This window comes from Leuresthes tenuis, unplaced genomic scaffold, assembly GCF_036924035.1.
Source record: "Leuresthes tenuis unplaced genomic scaffold, fLeuTen1.0.hap1 SCAF_6, whole genome shotgun sequence".
In the NCBI taxonomy this organism is placed as follows: domain Eukaryota; kingdom Metazoa; phylum Chordata; class Actinopteri; order Atheriniformes; family Atherinopsidae; genus Leuresthes; species Leuresthes tenuis.
This window is the reverse complement of record NW_027325360.1, coordinates 1,784,063-1,799,145: the sequence shown is the minus strand read 5'-3', so window position 1 is coordinate 1,799,145 and position 15,083 is coordinate 1,784,063. Positions and strand designations below refer to the sequence as shown.

General features: G+C 42.5%; 1 protein-coding gene across 2 annotated transcripts; it reads right to left on the bottom strand.

Annotated features, from left to right (window-relative positions):
- Window positions 1-826: 826 nt before the first annotated feature.
- Window positions 827-12,353, bottom strand: LOC140309352 (GTPase IMAP family member 8-like). 2 transcript variants are annotated; one of them, XM_072387180.1, is made up of 6 exons: window positions 12,306-12,353; window positions 10,386-10,463; window positions 8,324-8,374; window positions 5,043-5,690; window positions 4,889-4,939; window positions 827-3,556 (listed from the first exon to the last, which is right to left on the bottom strand). In XM_072387180.1, exons 2-6 carry the CDS (start codon window positions 10,420-10,422, stop codon window positions 861-863), a joined length of 3,483 nt encoding a protein of 1,160 aa, XP_072243281.1. In that variant the 5' UTR covers window positions 10,423-10,463; window positions 12,306-12,353; the 3' UTR covers window positions 827-860. The 2 variants fall into 2 exon arrangements, with proteins under 2 accessions (XP_072243281.1, XP_072243282.1); XM_072387181.1 differs by lacking the exon at window positions 4,889-4,939.
- Window positions 12,354-15,083: the final 2,730 nt, after the last annotated feature.

Sequence of the window (15,083 nt, the reverse complement as noted above, 5' to 3'; positions counted from 1 at the left end):
CTAATAAAAGAATCTGTAACCATTTTACAAGATAGGTCTGATGTGTGGTGACATTTTTTTTAGGTGCACCACACATACAAGGTGGAGGACAACATTAAAACGGAGGGATTTCTACACAGGCTTCACACAGAGCTTGCTGCTGATAGCTTTGTGCAACATGGCAGGATATTTATCAGATTTTAACAATGTGAACGACGACTTTGAGTAAGATGGACGTTCTTACTGGATTAAATAAACTGTGCTCCAGGGGGGCGTGTGAATGAAGTGGTCCCAGTAGAGTGCCTGTGTAGAAATCCCTCCGTTAGCTCTCCTATAGCCGCAAATGTTAATACAGCCAATCGAGGGTAGCATGATCAGTTCTTGATCACGTGATTAATCTCTGGGCACCAAAACTTGGCAACGAAAGACAAGGCATGTTTTGATACTCGGTACTACTGAAGCATTTCGGTCGGTGCCTTAAAGATGAACTCCGGTATTTTTAAACCTTATTTCTGGCATGAAATACGTTCATCTACTCACTGAGAACAGTTTGGTGAAAGTCGGCGTCCTTCGGAAGATATTTAGATAACTGGAGATCCATATAACGGAGAGAACGGGGCTTAGAGGATGCAGCCTCTAAATAAGGCATTATCTGTCTTTATTTCACCAATACTTTAAGAAGAATGAATGAATGAACGTGTGCTATAGCTCTGTTAGCTCATAGCCCTGTTAGCTCATAGCTGCTGTTATGTGGCTACTTGCAGCTATAGGAGAGCTAACGGAGGGATTTCTACACAGGCACTCTACTGGGACCACTTCATCTATTCTTCTTTAACTTTAAACTTTAAAACTTCTTTATCCCCTTTAAAACCACGGGAGGATCAGAGGATGACACACTTGTCTTTGTATTCCTTTTTCAGTTCATTTACTTCTTCTTCGTGCTTTTTCTTCAGTGACTCCATCTTTTCCTTTAGATGTTTTTCCTTGTGGCCTGAGAGGTTTTCTAACAGTTTACTGTCTTTGTTGTGTCTCTCTTCTGTCTCCTGCATTTGTCTCTCATGCTTTTGCTTCATTTCCTGTATTTCTTCCATGTGTTTTTCCACCAGAGCTGTAAAATCTTTGGTGTATTTTCGTCTGAATTCATTGAACTCTTCAGCTTGTTTTCTTGCCTCGTCTTCGTAATTCTTCTTCATGTCCTCCAGTTTCTTCTTATACTTTTCCTCCAACTCTTTTCTCTCTTTCTCCTCTTGTTCTCGTCTCAGATGATCTTCTTCTTTTCTTTGGTTTTCATATTTCATTCTTTCCTGTTCGTACTCCTGCTGAAGCTTTCTAAATCTTTCTAGCTCCTCCTGTCGTCTCTGCTCTTCCTCTCGATATCGATTCTTCCACCACTGTTTTCGCTCATCCTCCCACTTCTCTTGTTGCTGTCTCATCTCTTCGTTGCTCTGCTCCAACGCTCCTTTCAGTTTTTGGTCCCACTCCTGCTGTTGGAGTTCATCCTGATTTTTCTTTCTTCTGTTTTCTTCATCTCTTATTTCCTGTTCTTTCTGTCTTTCCTCGCGCTCCATTTTAATTTTTTCCTCCATTTCTCTCAGTTGTTTTTCTCTCTCCTGCTCTGTTTTTTCTTTCTCTTCTTTTATTTTTCTTTTCATGGCTTCCATTTCTTCCTCATGTTTTCTTCGAAGTTCCTCTTCCTTCCTCCTCATCTCTTCTTCCTTCTCCTTCAGGATCTTCTCCACTTCCTTTTGGATTGCTGCCTCTGCTTCTTGGAACATCTCAGTCGTGTAGCAGCTGCTGCCATTTTTCTTCAGCATCTTATTGGACTTGGCCATCAACTCTCTGACTTGTGTGCGGTCTGTCTGATTGTTGTTGTTGAAGACCTGATATCTCCCCCCACAGTCATTTATCAGTTTCTTGACAAAGTCTTCAGAGTCTTCGATGTAATCTTCAATGGTCTCATTTTTAAGATCATCACCTCTGGTGAAGATGATGATGATGAAATCTTCAGAATTTTTTCCAAAGTACTTCTTGATCTGCTCCATAGAGTCTTTTTCTTCCTTAGTACACCGACCAATCTGCAGCACCAGTAAGAGCACATGAGGTCCAGGAGCCAACAAGCTGATGCATTTCACAAGCTCCTCTTGAACGATCTCATTGGACAGAGTTGTGTCAAACAAGCCGGGGGTGTCGACAACAACAACAGGCCAACCGTCAACCTCTCCCGTTGTTTTTTTACAAAACTTTGTCACAGACTTTGAGCTAGTTTTAGATGTAAAATGTTCTTTCCCCAGGATGGTGTTTCCAGTTGCACTCTTCCCACTACCAGTTCGTCCAATCAGTACCATTCTGAGAGGCTCTCTGCTCTGATTTTCATCATTGACGGCCATCTCATTCCTCAGTATCACATTCTGTAGTTTAGTCGTAAGTTTTGTAATTATCTCCATCTGACCCCTGGTGAACATGTCCTTTGTAAAGCACCCAGGTTCTTCATCTCTCATTTTGTCCACAGCCTCCAGCAGCTCTGGGATCTGCTGCCTGTCTTTGATGTTCAGAACAACAGATCTTCCTCCACAGCTCCGACAGAGATCCTGGATCTCTTTGTTACCTCTTATAAAGTTAACAAAAGCTGGAGCTGTAGGATCTGACTCCACAGAGAACAGAATCATGGTGAAGTCATTGACTCCGGAGCCGAATGTGTTCTGGATGGTCTGTAACTCTCCCTTGTCTTCATCAGTGAGGGGACCCACAGGTAGGACCAGGATGAAGGCATGGACGCCCTCAGGATCACAGAGGGAGACACACCTGAATGATTCCTCCATCACTGCCTCCTGAGGTTTTCCACACAAGGCAGGCAGCTCCACCAGAGAAAGCCGGCGTCCACACACCTCTGCCTGAGTTTTAACACACTCTGATGAGTTGGAGACTGAAGGAAGCTCTGTCTGACCTGAAATGGCCTTGGCTGCTGAAGTCTTCACTGCTCCTCTCCTGCCACACAGAACCAGGTTTAAAGATGGTTTCATGTGATGCTGCTCAGTCAGGGGGGGGGCAGGGTTTGATCTTGTGTTGGAGAATAAAGTTTCCTTTTTGCAGTGCACAATACTGTCAATCATGATCATTAACAGCTCCCGGTCTTCATCAGACATGTTGTAGTGTCTTCCTTCACAGTCTTTAAGGAGTTCATTGACAGAGAAACTCATTTCATTCTCATGTGTGCTGATGACCATTGAATGTTTGAAGGAATCTTCACCGAACAAACTCAGGATGAACTTCAGTGTTTGTCTGTTCTTCTTTGTGAAATCTGAAGGCTTCACTAACAGCAGCAGAACATTCGGTCCCGGAGCACAGAGACTCACACAGCTCCTAATCTCGTCTATGAAAGCTTCCACACACAGACTGAACAGGTCAGGAGTTTTAACTACTGTTACTGGTTTTCCTTCCCACTCTCCATGAGAGACTTCACAGTGTTTGGTGGGAGGAAGTAACTGATTATGAAAACTTTTGGTCCCAATGATCACATTTCGAAGTTTTGTCTTTTTGTCCTCACTTTTCCCCAACAGCACAACTCTGAGTGCAGAAACTGAAACAGAACAGAGAAAATGATCCAATAACACCTTAAATCACAGTAATCACATCTGAACAAAATGTTGCACAAATTACAACATTTGGCTCTTCCTTAAACCCCTTCACCTTCACCTTCACCTTCACCTTCACCTTCACCAGGGTCAGACACACTTCCTGCAGAACGGCCGGGTTCATACAGGGAAATATAACCCATCTCTGGCTGACTGTTCTAACATGAAGTATCATGGTCTGGGGATCGATCAAAATTTTTCGATACCAGTACCGATACCTTCACTTGGATACCGGTTCCTGAACGATACTTTTTTCAACACCAACTTTAAAATGTCAGTTCTAACAAAAAGGAAATGACACATAACAGTACAAATCTTCAGTTTTATTTCTGCACGTATTAAGTTGCTGCTGGATTTCGCTGAACATTAATTTACACACACTGCTCCGTCCTCGGTGCTCTTAGATGAAGCCGAGTCCAGTGGTGGAGATTTTTAATGATGCCGCTCGGGCTCTGTGGCGCCCACACTTGAATGCTGAGAGGAGGATGGCTGCGGTCCGACCTTCTTGCAGTAAAACACGGAGCAACTTTCTGCTCTTAAACTGACTTTGTGCAGGTCAAATAATTCATTAAATTAGTCGTGTTGCTGTCCTTAGCAGCGATGACTTTTTGGCACATGTTGCATCGCGCTCTATTGGCATCAGTCTTGGTGAAAAGATATTTAGATAACTGGAGATCCATATAACGGAGAGAACGGGGCTTAGAGGATGCAGCCTCTAAATAAGGCATTATCTGTCTTTATTTCACCAATACTTTAAGAAGAATGAATGAATGAACGTGTGCTATAGCTCTGTTAGCTCATAGCTGCTGTTATGTGGCTACTTGCAGCTATAGGAGAGCTAACGGAGGGATTTCTACACAGGCACTCTACTGGGACCACATAAGCCCCGTTCACTCCGTTATATGGATCTCCAGTTATCTAAATATCTTCCGAAGGACGCCGACTTTCACCAAACTGTTCTCAGAGAGCAGATGAACGTATTTCATATATATATAATATAAATATAATACTGTTGTGTTCATCCAAAGCAGATGATGTACACGTTAGTATCGCTGATGGGAACATACGTGTTAGTCTTAAATAGTTCATGTTTGTTCAGTTTGTTCAGTTTGAACCTTCTGACGTGTTGAGGAGACATGATATAATATCTAACAATCCAAAAGGTTTAATTTATTTTAGGTAAAATAGTCTAAATGTTTTGCTTTTCAGTGAAGTTGGATTAAAGATTTAGAGAAAAGATCCAAAATTTCATGATAAATTGTCCTGAATTTACTCACCACTGGAAGAAGATATTTTCCCAGAAGCAGAAGGTTTAGCTGCTTTTATACCTGTGAAAACATGACATTAATGTTTAACTTATTAGTGTTTTGTTATTAGTGTTTGAACAAAGAAAGGAAAGGTTCATGTGAACAAAGTAGTTTCTGCACTTACCAGCATCTCTAACAGCAGCCATGATGGATCCTGATGTTTTGTCTTGTTTTGGGCTTTGATCATCACCTGCTGAAGTGGTTGGGATGTTCTCGGTTGTGTCTTCAAATACTTCACAGCTCAAATGTTCTCCATTGTTCTCTTTTACAATCTGACCAAAGCGTGTTAGCAGCTCTGGAAGTTCCAGGTTCTTCCTCATCACATATCTGGATCTACATTTCCTGATCAGCTCCTTTAATGGATTCTCTAACATGTAATTTTCCATCAAAGCTGAACTCTGCTGTCTGGGTGTCAACATCAGAATCAGTGAATGATCAAATGATCGATCACTGAAACCTGTAAGAACTGTACAGAGCCTCTCTTTGTGTTCCTCAGTGAAGTTTTCAGGCTGCAGAACCAACAGGAACACATGAGGTCCAGGAGCTGAGTGTCTCTCACAGTCTTTTATGAACTCTGTCAGTTTGTCCACAGTGAGAATCTGCAGATCTGGAGTATTGATGACTGCTATTTTTTTCTGTGGTTCCAAAGATCGACTGATCCTCACACAGGTGCGAGGTGCTCTGTTAAAAGCATCCACTCCCAGTATGAAGTTCCCCACTGAGCTCCTCTCAGGCCAGCTGCCTCCCAGCAGAACAACCCTCAGCTCAAACACTGAAATGAAATAAACAGAGAAACAAGTTAACTGAGAGAGCACTGAACTGGAACATTTTATTTAGCCTTATGCTTGTGTCTCATCATGTTTAAATCACTTTTAAGACTTGGCTAAACAAAATTCCTAAACCAGTCACTAAAAAACAGCTCATGTCATTTTTAGGCATTCCATGGGGACAAGCAACAACCGGTGGCTTATTCTTCTGCTAAATTGGACCCTGTGGCTGCTGGTCTTCCCGGCTGCTTCCAGGCAGTAGCAGCTGCAGAGAAGGCTGTTCTGGCCTCATGTGATATTGTAGGTTATGCTGATTTGACTGTTTTGGTTCCTCATTCTGTTGCCGTCATTCTACTCGAGCAGAAAATCTCTTTCTGCTGCTGCAACCAGCAGACCCTGGAGGACAAAGACACGAGTCAGCAGTAAAAGCTGTACTCCACCGACCGGTGTGTCAAGATCTGGTGACCTCTGACACCGAAGAAAGAAGAAGAAGTTCAGCCACCAAACCGCCTCAGCGCTCCAGATACAGACTTTGGGAACAGAAACTAGCAGTTCCCGTTCTGTTTCTCCTCCTACTGCTGCTCTGCTGGTGGCTTTTCTTACTTCTCATACAGGTCAACAATTTCACGTGTCGAGCCACGCGATGTTCGCTGGCTGTCTATTCCAGTCACAGATGAACCATTCCACTCCAAGCTAAGTGCTGATAACAGATCCAACTGCTATGTTTGCCCTCACATGCCTTTAGCCGTACACGCTCCTTTGGTTAGGCCTCAGCCTTATCAGAACACCTCTGATCTGTTTCCTGACATTTTGCAAGCTTCCTATCTCGATGATGTCCTTAATCTAACTGTTAGTTCACAAACTGGCATTGTACCCCTCCGCCTTGCATCTGTGGGAGGAACGAGTAGAAGTTTCACAAAATATCTTCGATATTTGACCAACCTTTCCTGGGACCCATCAACGTTCCAGCACATGTTAGGTTTACATGTTACTCCAACCTAATGCGGTTGTTTGGAGTCACTCCCTCTTTCTGGGAGAAGTATCGCGCTTCCACTGTCAGGAGATTATTGTTCCTTGCACACCCTTCCAGGCCAACACTTCTCTGGACATATCGCAGGCCCCACCGGGCACTACATGTGCTCCTTATTACCAGGTGCCAGACGTGCTTGGCACCCTGCCCCAACAAGACAATTACTGGTTATGTGGTCATTTTCTTTATTTAGACCTTCCAGCAAACTGGGCAGGTAGATGTGCCCCAGTTGTGGCTGCCGGACATTGCGACAGCTATCAACATACAACATCACCTTCGTCCATTTCTCCTCCGCAGATCCCCATGATCCCATCTGGAGCTCCAATGTCCCTCAGGACAAGAAGTTGTGGATGACGGTGAAAAGGTTATATTGACCCTGCTTTCTCCACTTGCTGTGGGAAATCTCGTGCTGCTGACACTGTAGCAGTTTTTCGGGGTGTTCAAACAGATCTGACTGCTTTGAGACTCCTTCAGAACAGAATGGTTTAGATCAGCTGACTGCCTCTGCAGGAGGTGTTTGTATAATGATGGGCTCTTCCTGCTGCACTTCTATTCCAGCTGAGGACAGTGATGGGGACACACTCTGTCCAACCTCACTGCCATCCCTCATTTCTGACCACGCCCCACCTTCTGACTGGTCTTCATGGCTTTCAGGTACTGATGGCAGCCGTTTCTGCTTAGACTTCTTACCCCTGTTCTTAGTGTGTTTCTAATCCTGTTGGTCCTGTCTTGTTGCGTAGTTCCCCTGGTTAACAGGCTGTTAGGTAATCTGATGAGACTGATTGAATCCACTGTGACCTGACCAGTACTGAGGTATATACCGTATTTTACGCACTATAAGGCTCACCTGATTATAAGGCGCAGTATTACCTAATGTTCTCTGATTGGTTTATCGCTGCCAGCACAGTAGTGCATGTGTCAGCGGGACATGGTCCGATGGTCAAGGACAACATCGTCGGTGGTTTTTACACTTTATAAACTTATAAACTGCATCACCCATCTCAGACTAAAGAACAGGCTCTCACTGGGACATGGGCAGAAGCATTAATGACACGATTCAATCGCTAAGTACGAGCTCGGTAAGATCTTCGCCCCATTCAGAGTGAATGGCTGAGATCCGCCTGGATTCACACCGAAGGCAAAGCGAGCGCCGGAAGTTGCCAGTTGCCATTATTTTCTAATGAAGGAGAGCGAAGAGGCGCCGCAAAAGTGCACGTGTCGGTGAGCGGCGCGAAGGGAGAGCGGTGAGTGATGGAGAGAGTGGGTGAATGCTCGGCGCTCCCCGCGGTAAATTCAAAATGGCGTGACAGATTTTGGAATCCGGTGTCCGGATTATATGGCGGTTTTTGTGATAATTTAAGGCTTTTTTTTTTCTTTTGGCTTTTAATGCATTTTTATTTTCCATCTAACTGCTGGACTGTAAGATGTAACTCAGAACTTCAGCTTCGGTCTTTCAGTAAAACTGAAGAAATGAATGAAAATGTGGAGCTGAGTGATAATTTCATGAGTGGGCAGAATAACACCACAAGCAGAGTTTGATCAGACACATCTGGATCCAACAGCTGCACTTTCAGTGGGATTTCTTAAGGAGAGTTCAGTTAAACTCACTGTCAGGTGGTATGAAGTCATAGCTTCTGCTGCGTTTCAGAGGCTCCACACCTGTAAAGAAAAAGATGAAGATTCATTCAGAGGGTCGATAAGTTGTCTTGTTATCTCTGTTTTTACTAAATAAACTAGTTATTTCCATCTTTAGTGATTCATCATTGAAAGAAGCAGATGTTCGGGCAGCTTTGTGGTCAGCACTGAATAACACCTGACAGGTATCACAGCATTTTAACGTCTTTACAGCAGCTGCTCCTCCACTTCCTGTTTGGGGTCACTTTAAATGCTCTGATCCTCTGAGGAAGAACAGCATGTTTGATGATATCTCAGCTCAACCTTTTTCCTCACTGAGTTTGGATCATTATTCTGTTGTAGAAACGATCTTCAGCTTCGTTACTGACAAATCTTCCAATATTTAGACGGATTCCTTCGTTCCTGTACCAATAAAATATTTTCTGTCACACTGGCTCGAACAGCACGACCTGTACCTTAAAATTCTGCTTTAACAGGAGTTGTTTCAGCTCTGTAATTCCCATCACTGTGTTCTGAAATGTGTGATGAGGACACAGGAAGGTTTTCTTCTGATGCCTCTTCTGTTAAAGTCATGTTGGTGGCTGCACTGCTGCTCTGTGCAGCCACACCTGCAGACTCTGATCAGTCCTCCTGACGGTCTTTTACAGTCAAACAGGGTTGGATTTGCTTTTTGAACCATCTCATGAGCAGTTCTCTCCTCTGGTTTTCTCTGTCCTTCAGACCTCTACATGACCCACACTAACAGCTCACCCCCATCTCTGAATGAGATTTTCAACCTGAGGAAACATCGAACTGGAAATGCATTCTCATGGTCCACGGTTTCCTGTTTTATTTTGAAAATATCCTGTCCTTTGGCTCATCTCTGTTAGCTCTACTGCAGCTTTCTAACACCTTCAATTCTTTATCCTCATCATCACTCCTTCAGTTTTTATTCTGCTGGTTTTCCTTTATTCAGTCTTCAGATGATCGATGGTGAGTTGGATTCTTTTGTTTTGTCATCCCTCTGATTTCTGTTAGTCAGTTCATCTTTCTTTGATTCTGTTTTATTCTAAATTTATTTCTTTAGTCTGTGATTCACCTTAATTTATTTAATTAAAACTTCTATTAACCTCTGTTGCCTGTCTTAGACTCCTTCTTCCGGTTGTCCTCCTATTTAAGTCTCTAACCTTTTGTCACATGAATCCTGACACGAAGCTCTTATTTTCCTAATTAATCTTTTAGATTGTGGGCAACAGATATTCTAATTAAAGCAGCTGCTTAGAGGTAGTTGCTGATTGTTGGGAAAAGCTTCAAGGACGAAGTTTGAAGAGACAAACAACCATCAGACTCAGTCCTTGGGTCAACTTGGAGTCACAGTTTAACCTTGTGTTTCTGGGTGGTGGCAGGAAGCCAGAGTACCCAGAAAGAACCACGGGCAGAACATGCAAACTCCACACAGATCAGCTGTTCAGCTGAAACTAAAGTTTGGAAAAAGCATTTGATTGGACACAGAATTAAAGGGGAACTCCGGTATTTTTAAACCTTATTTCTGGCATGAAATACGTTCATCTGCTCACCAAGAACAGTTTGGTGAAAGTCGGCGTCCTTCGGAAGATATTTAGATAACTGGAGATCCATATAACGGAGTGAACGGGGCTTAGAGGATGCAGCCTCTAAATAAGGCATTATCTGTCTTTATTTCACCAATACTTTAAGAAGAATGAATGAATGAACGTGTGCTATAGCTCTGTTAGCTCATAGCTGCTGTTATGTGGCTACTTGCAGCTATAGGAGAGCTAACGGAGGGATTTCTACACAGGCACTCTACTGGGATGTATTCCTGTTTCTACTATACCGCTATCCCACCTGGCAAAATCAACCAATATCTGTCTCCTCTCCACACTAATAAGATTTATTTAGTATAGAGTCAGGTGCTGGTGTGTTGGTGATGTACAGAGTACGGCAGATCATTTAACACCTAAACTAAATGCATGACATCATTTATTTTTAGTTTTGCCATCTATGAGCCTGGATAACAGAGGGAGCCTGAACTCACCTGGTGCTGCAGCAGCCATGATGTCACTGCGTCGCATCAGACCAACTGAACAGGAGACCAAACGCTGGCTTCAGCAGTCTGACAGAAGAGAAGTGTTTTAAACATCTGTTCACACCCAGGGGTTAGAAATACAAGCAGGTTTCATTCAGCTGCGACCACAGCAGAGGTCTGAGTCTAATCCTAAACTCAGAGTTGATCTACTGAGATAGAAAACTCTGAGTTTTCAGTTCCAGAAACGCTGATTTCAGTTAGTTTAGCCAACTCTGAGAAGTTTCACCTTGAGTAAAGCGCGTGCACCACAGCTATAAAAAGCCAGCATCAATGGAGCCCCGATTCGACGAGTCACCATGGCAACGGGGAAGAGGAGAGCCACGTTTTTCACCGACCTTGATTTGTACATTTTAATGGAGCAGCAGTTTAAGATATAAAAACATTGTTCAAACAGATCAGACCTCGGCATTTTGATCATGTTTTACACTGTAAAGTAAATATTAATTCGGCTGTTTGACTGTGCAGCTGTTTTATCCCAACATAATGATGTTTTCACACACATAAATGTCTTCTCATCTATATCATGTTCTGTTCAATAATTTAGCCTATTTTAACTAACACTTGACTTCTACTTGGACAACAGAAGGCAGATGCCTGTAAAACGGGTGGTGGCCCAGGGGGCTCATCCTCTGAGTCCAGGCGTGTGGCTGAAAGAGGGCGGAGACGGAGAGAAACTCGAGCTTTACTGAGAAAAACCTGGTTATGTTCCTAGAGTCTGTTACAGCGGCAACTGACCGAGACCTTAAGTTACCTGGAATAACATCTAAAAAAGAAAGTGAGAGCAAACAGCTTCTCTGTGTTTGATGATAATAATGTAACTCTGTGTGTGCTCCGTGTCCATTTTGATTGACATTTGATTGATTTTGATCTACCGGCAGCGAGTCAGAGGCGTCGCGCTCGCAGAAAAAAGTTTTATTTTGAAAACCAACCGGATTGTTTTGCGTTTCATAAGTCCAACTTCCTGTCTGCGTCATCCGCGCCAAAACAAAAGCTTAAATCAAAAGGAGAAAAAAGTCAAAGAAACTTGAGCAGCACATCTTTATATTTTACAGCACCACAACAAAAAAACCACTGTTTTCATAGTCTGACCTTTAATCTACCGGATTAACACTTAAAGAAAACACTTTGAAAGCACATTGTTGTATTTCATGTTTTCTGTTGAAGTGATATCGGGAAAGAATTAAAATTTTATTTCAATTGGACAAATTTAAAAACAATATTTTGAGAAAATATTTCTGCAGATGCAGCGGTTAAGTTCAGCTTCAGAATAGGCCGACGGCCTACGTTACGTAGCCTGAATGTGAGGTTTATCTGCACAGGAATCAACAGTGTTGGTCATATTCTGAATAAAATGTTTCTAAAAATGATGTTTTTTCACACATCACACCCTGCTTGTAACATTTCTCTTCTTTTAAAATTTTGAAACAGGTTAATTTGACCTGAATACCAAACAAGGGTTAATATCGCAGAAAGGTCTGAGGGAATGTTTAACGCAGTGGAGTCGATCAGGCTTTTAGTCAGATAAGGCCTGAACTGACATGAATAAACTTTATCCGATGAAGAGGTTCTGAAACGCTAATCCTGTTCAGGCTGTGTAATGCAAGTGAAGACGTCTGAGATCTTTACTGTTCGGATGGTTAACCACTTCAGTAATTAACTCCATTATCTAAGTTTTCCTCCGGTTGTTTTGCTGCGGTATGAAATGGCGGCTGACTGATTCTGAACATCTGTTAATGACGGTTAAATGCGATCGATTTACAATCAGTTAATGCTCATTTTAATAATAATCTGTTTGTATTCTTAACTATCTGTATCACCCACAGACAGAATTATTAACTTGATCTGGATAAAATAAATTGAATCACTCACCGGTTTATTAACTGCGCCACCGAACAGCCTCAAAAATGAAAGTGAAACAAATATTTCCAGTTCCTTTTTTTTAAGAGGAGTTCTAGCTGGAGTTGTATCTAAAGCACTGTTTTATAAGTCAGTCAGCCTTTTTTTTCACAGCATTTTGCATTCAGACTGAATGTAGCACACCAGATAAAACTATTAATAATAATAATACATCATAGATGAGGCAGATAAAATAACATGAAAATCAATTAAAAATATGAGTAGATTTCAGTCAAAGATCAGACAAAAATGATAAAAAATAGATTAATTATAAACACAGAAAAAAAGGAAAAATAAGGGAAAATCCATGGATCAATAAACAAATAACTGAGCAACACACATATGTAGTTATTTTATGTAAAATCATGACTTTTAATCACTGTTTGGAGGCTGGGATGGCTTAAACATGGCAGCTTTGTACGGAAATCAGAGTGACACAAAACCCTCTGTGAGTCTGATGGATGGATAGTCAACTAAAACCTTTCTGTCTTCTGAACTTTCTCACATTCCGTGTGTTATCAGATGCTTGGTGTTTAACTTAATTTATATCTAATGTCTACAAACACAGTGGAGACATTATGAGGGCCAAAATGTAAGCAGAAAATTAAAGAATCCTCAGATCAATCTGACTGTAAATTCAGGGGAAAATGCTATAAACAAAACCTTTTAAACGTGTCACCAAATTAAAAATGAGCTTGTTGTCTGTGTTACAGAGCTACAAAAACACATAAATCACAACAAACTCCAGCTAACTGAACTTTCATCAGTGGATGTTTTGGCTGATTTGGTCACTTTCCAAACAGAGGGATGCAGCAGCAGATTAACAGGAGACTGCAGGTGTGTTTCAGGGTGTAGTTTCCTGGATATCCACCAGGTGGCGACATTAGTCCCAGAATAAAAACAGGTGAAGTCGCCACATCACAACAAAGTAGAGCCGAAGTTATAGTTCACAGCAGATATTACCTGCTGTAGGTACAACTTCAGAACAATCTTTGTAGTTTAAAGAGACCTGATTTCTATCTGCACCCTTTTCTTCCTCCAGAACAGGGTGGAACATCAGTTTGAGTCACCTGACACCATCATAAAGAGTTTTGCTCCACCGACAGCTTCATTATCCCAGAACAGAATCTGAGCTTTCAGTTTCTACCCATCAAGATAAAGGTGAACACCATCTTACTGTTAAAGCAAACTATAAGAACCAGACTGCTGGTTTTACAAGAGGTTGGACAAGAGGCCGTTTACAGAGAGGAAACATCTGGCGACTCCACCCCTGCTGAGTTTATACGAACTGAATCCAGATCTGGATCTGAGGACTGTCCCGAAGCACTTTACGTTCCACTCAGACACCAGATCTCCATCAGACCCCATGAAGGAGACGGAGGACTGAGCTGGTGCACGGTGAGGAACCCACACACACACAGTCCAAACTGAGTTTGAGTTTATTTATTCACTGCAAGCAAGAATATAAAAGAAAGCAAAATGGATCCTAAAACCCACAAACCCTGCTGCTGCTCATTTAAAGAGGAACATCGTGATTATATTCACTCAGCGTTCTTCTTCTGCTGTTACAAAACACGAGCAGCTCACGTTACAGAAAAAAACAGTTAAATCTGTCTAAATACATCACAAATAGTAAGTAAGGAGACATTTACAACCACTGAACCAACTCTGAGGATTACAATAAGATGTGCTCTGTGGTCCAGCTGGGGAGGGATTGTGTTCTGCTAACTGAGCCCAGAGGAACCAAAGAAGAAGAAAACAAAACTACAGCTGTCATGAGTTTTTAAACCTGCCAGAGAAAAACTGAACAAGATAACCAGGGTTGGTTCTTACTCTGAAATATCACCATCTTTCTGTTTTAAACACACAAAAATAAGGTCATTTAATTGTGTCAGATCCGGTAAATGGACCCACATGGAAGAAACTGAATACATAAAATCCTTTTTGCTAGTGAAGCTGTTTTCTGTTGCCTTGTTACTTTATAACCGACATTCTCTGAGAGGATCTCAGGACTTTGGGCCCAGTTCGGCTTTATACTTCACATGCCCGCCATGGTTCTCCTTCACAATCTGGACCAAGCGTGCGTACAGCTCTGGATGTTCAAGGTCTTTCCTCCACAGAAACCTGTAGCCACACATTCTGATCACATTCTTTAACGGTGCATTTATCGCGCATTTATTCATGAAACGGGAGCAATACTTTCTGGGTGTTGATATCAGAACCAGCGAATGATCAAACGGTCGATCACCGAAGAGTCTCAGGACTCTGCGGAGCCTCAGGCTGTCTTCCTCTGTGAAGTCTTTGGGCTGCAGAACCAGAAGGAACACGTGAGGTCCAGGAGCAGAGCACCTCACACAGTTCTCTATAAGCTCTGTGAGTTTGCTCTCAGAGATGTTGGGCTGCAGCAGATCTGGGCTGTTGACGAGGACTATTTCTTTGTCCTTTAACAGCCCTCTGATTGGCTGAAAGTCGGGCTCTTCTTTGGTGTTGAAGACAGGAATTTCCAGCAGGAAGTTGACAACTTCAGTTTGGTCAGACTGGCTGTTGCCGAGCAGAACAACTCTGATCTCTGACACTAGAAAGAGAACATCCATGGAAATAATGAAGAGAACCAAATGTGGAGCATCCAACCATCCATCCATCCAACCGTCCATCCAACCATCCATCATCCATCCATCCATCATCCATCCATCATCCATCCAACCGTCCATCCAACCATCATCCATCCATCATCCATCCAACCGTCCATCC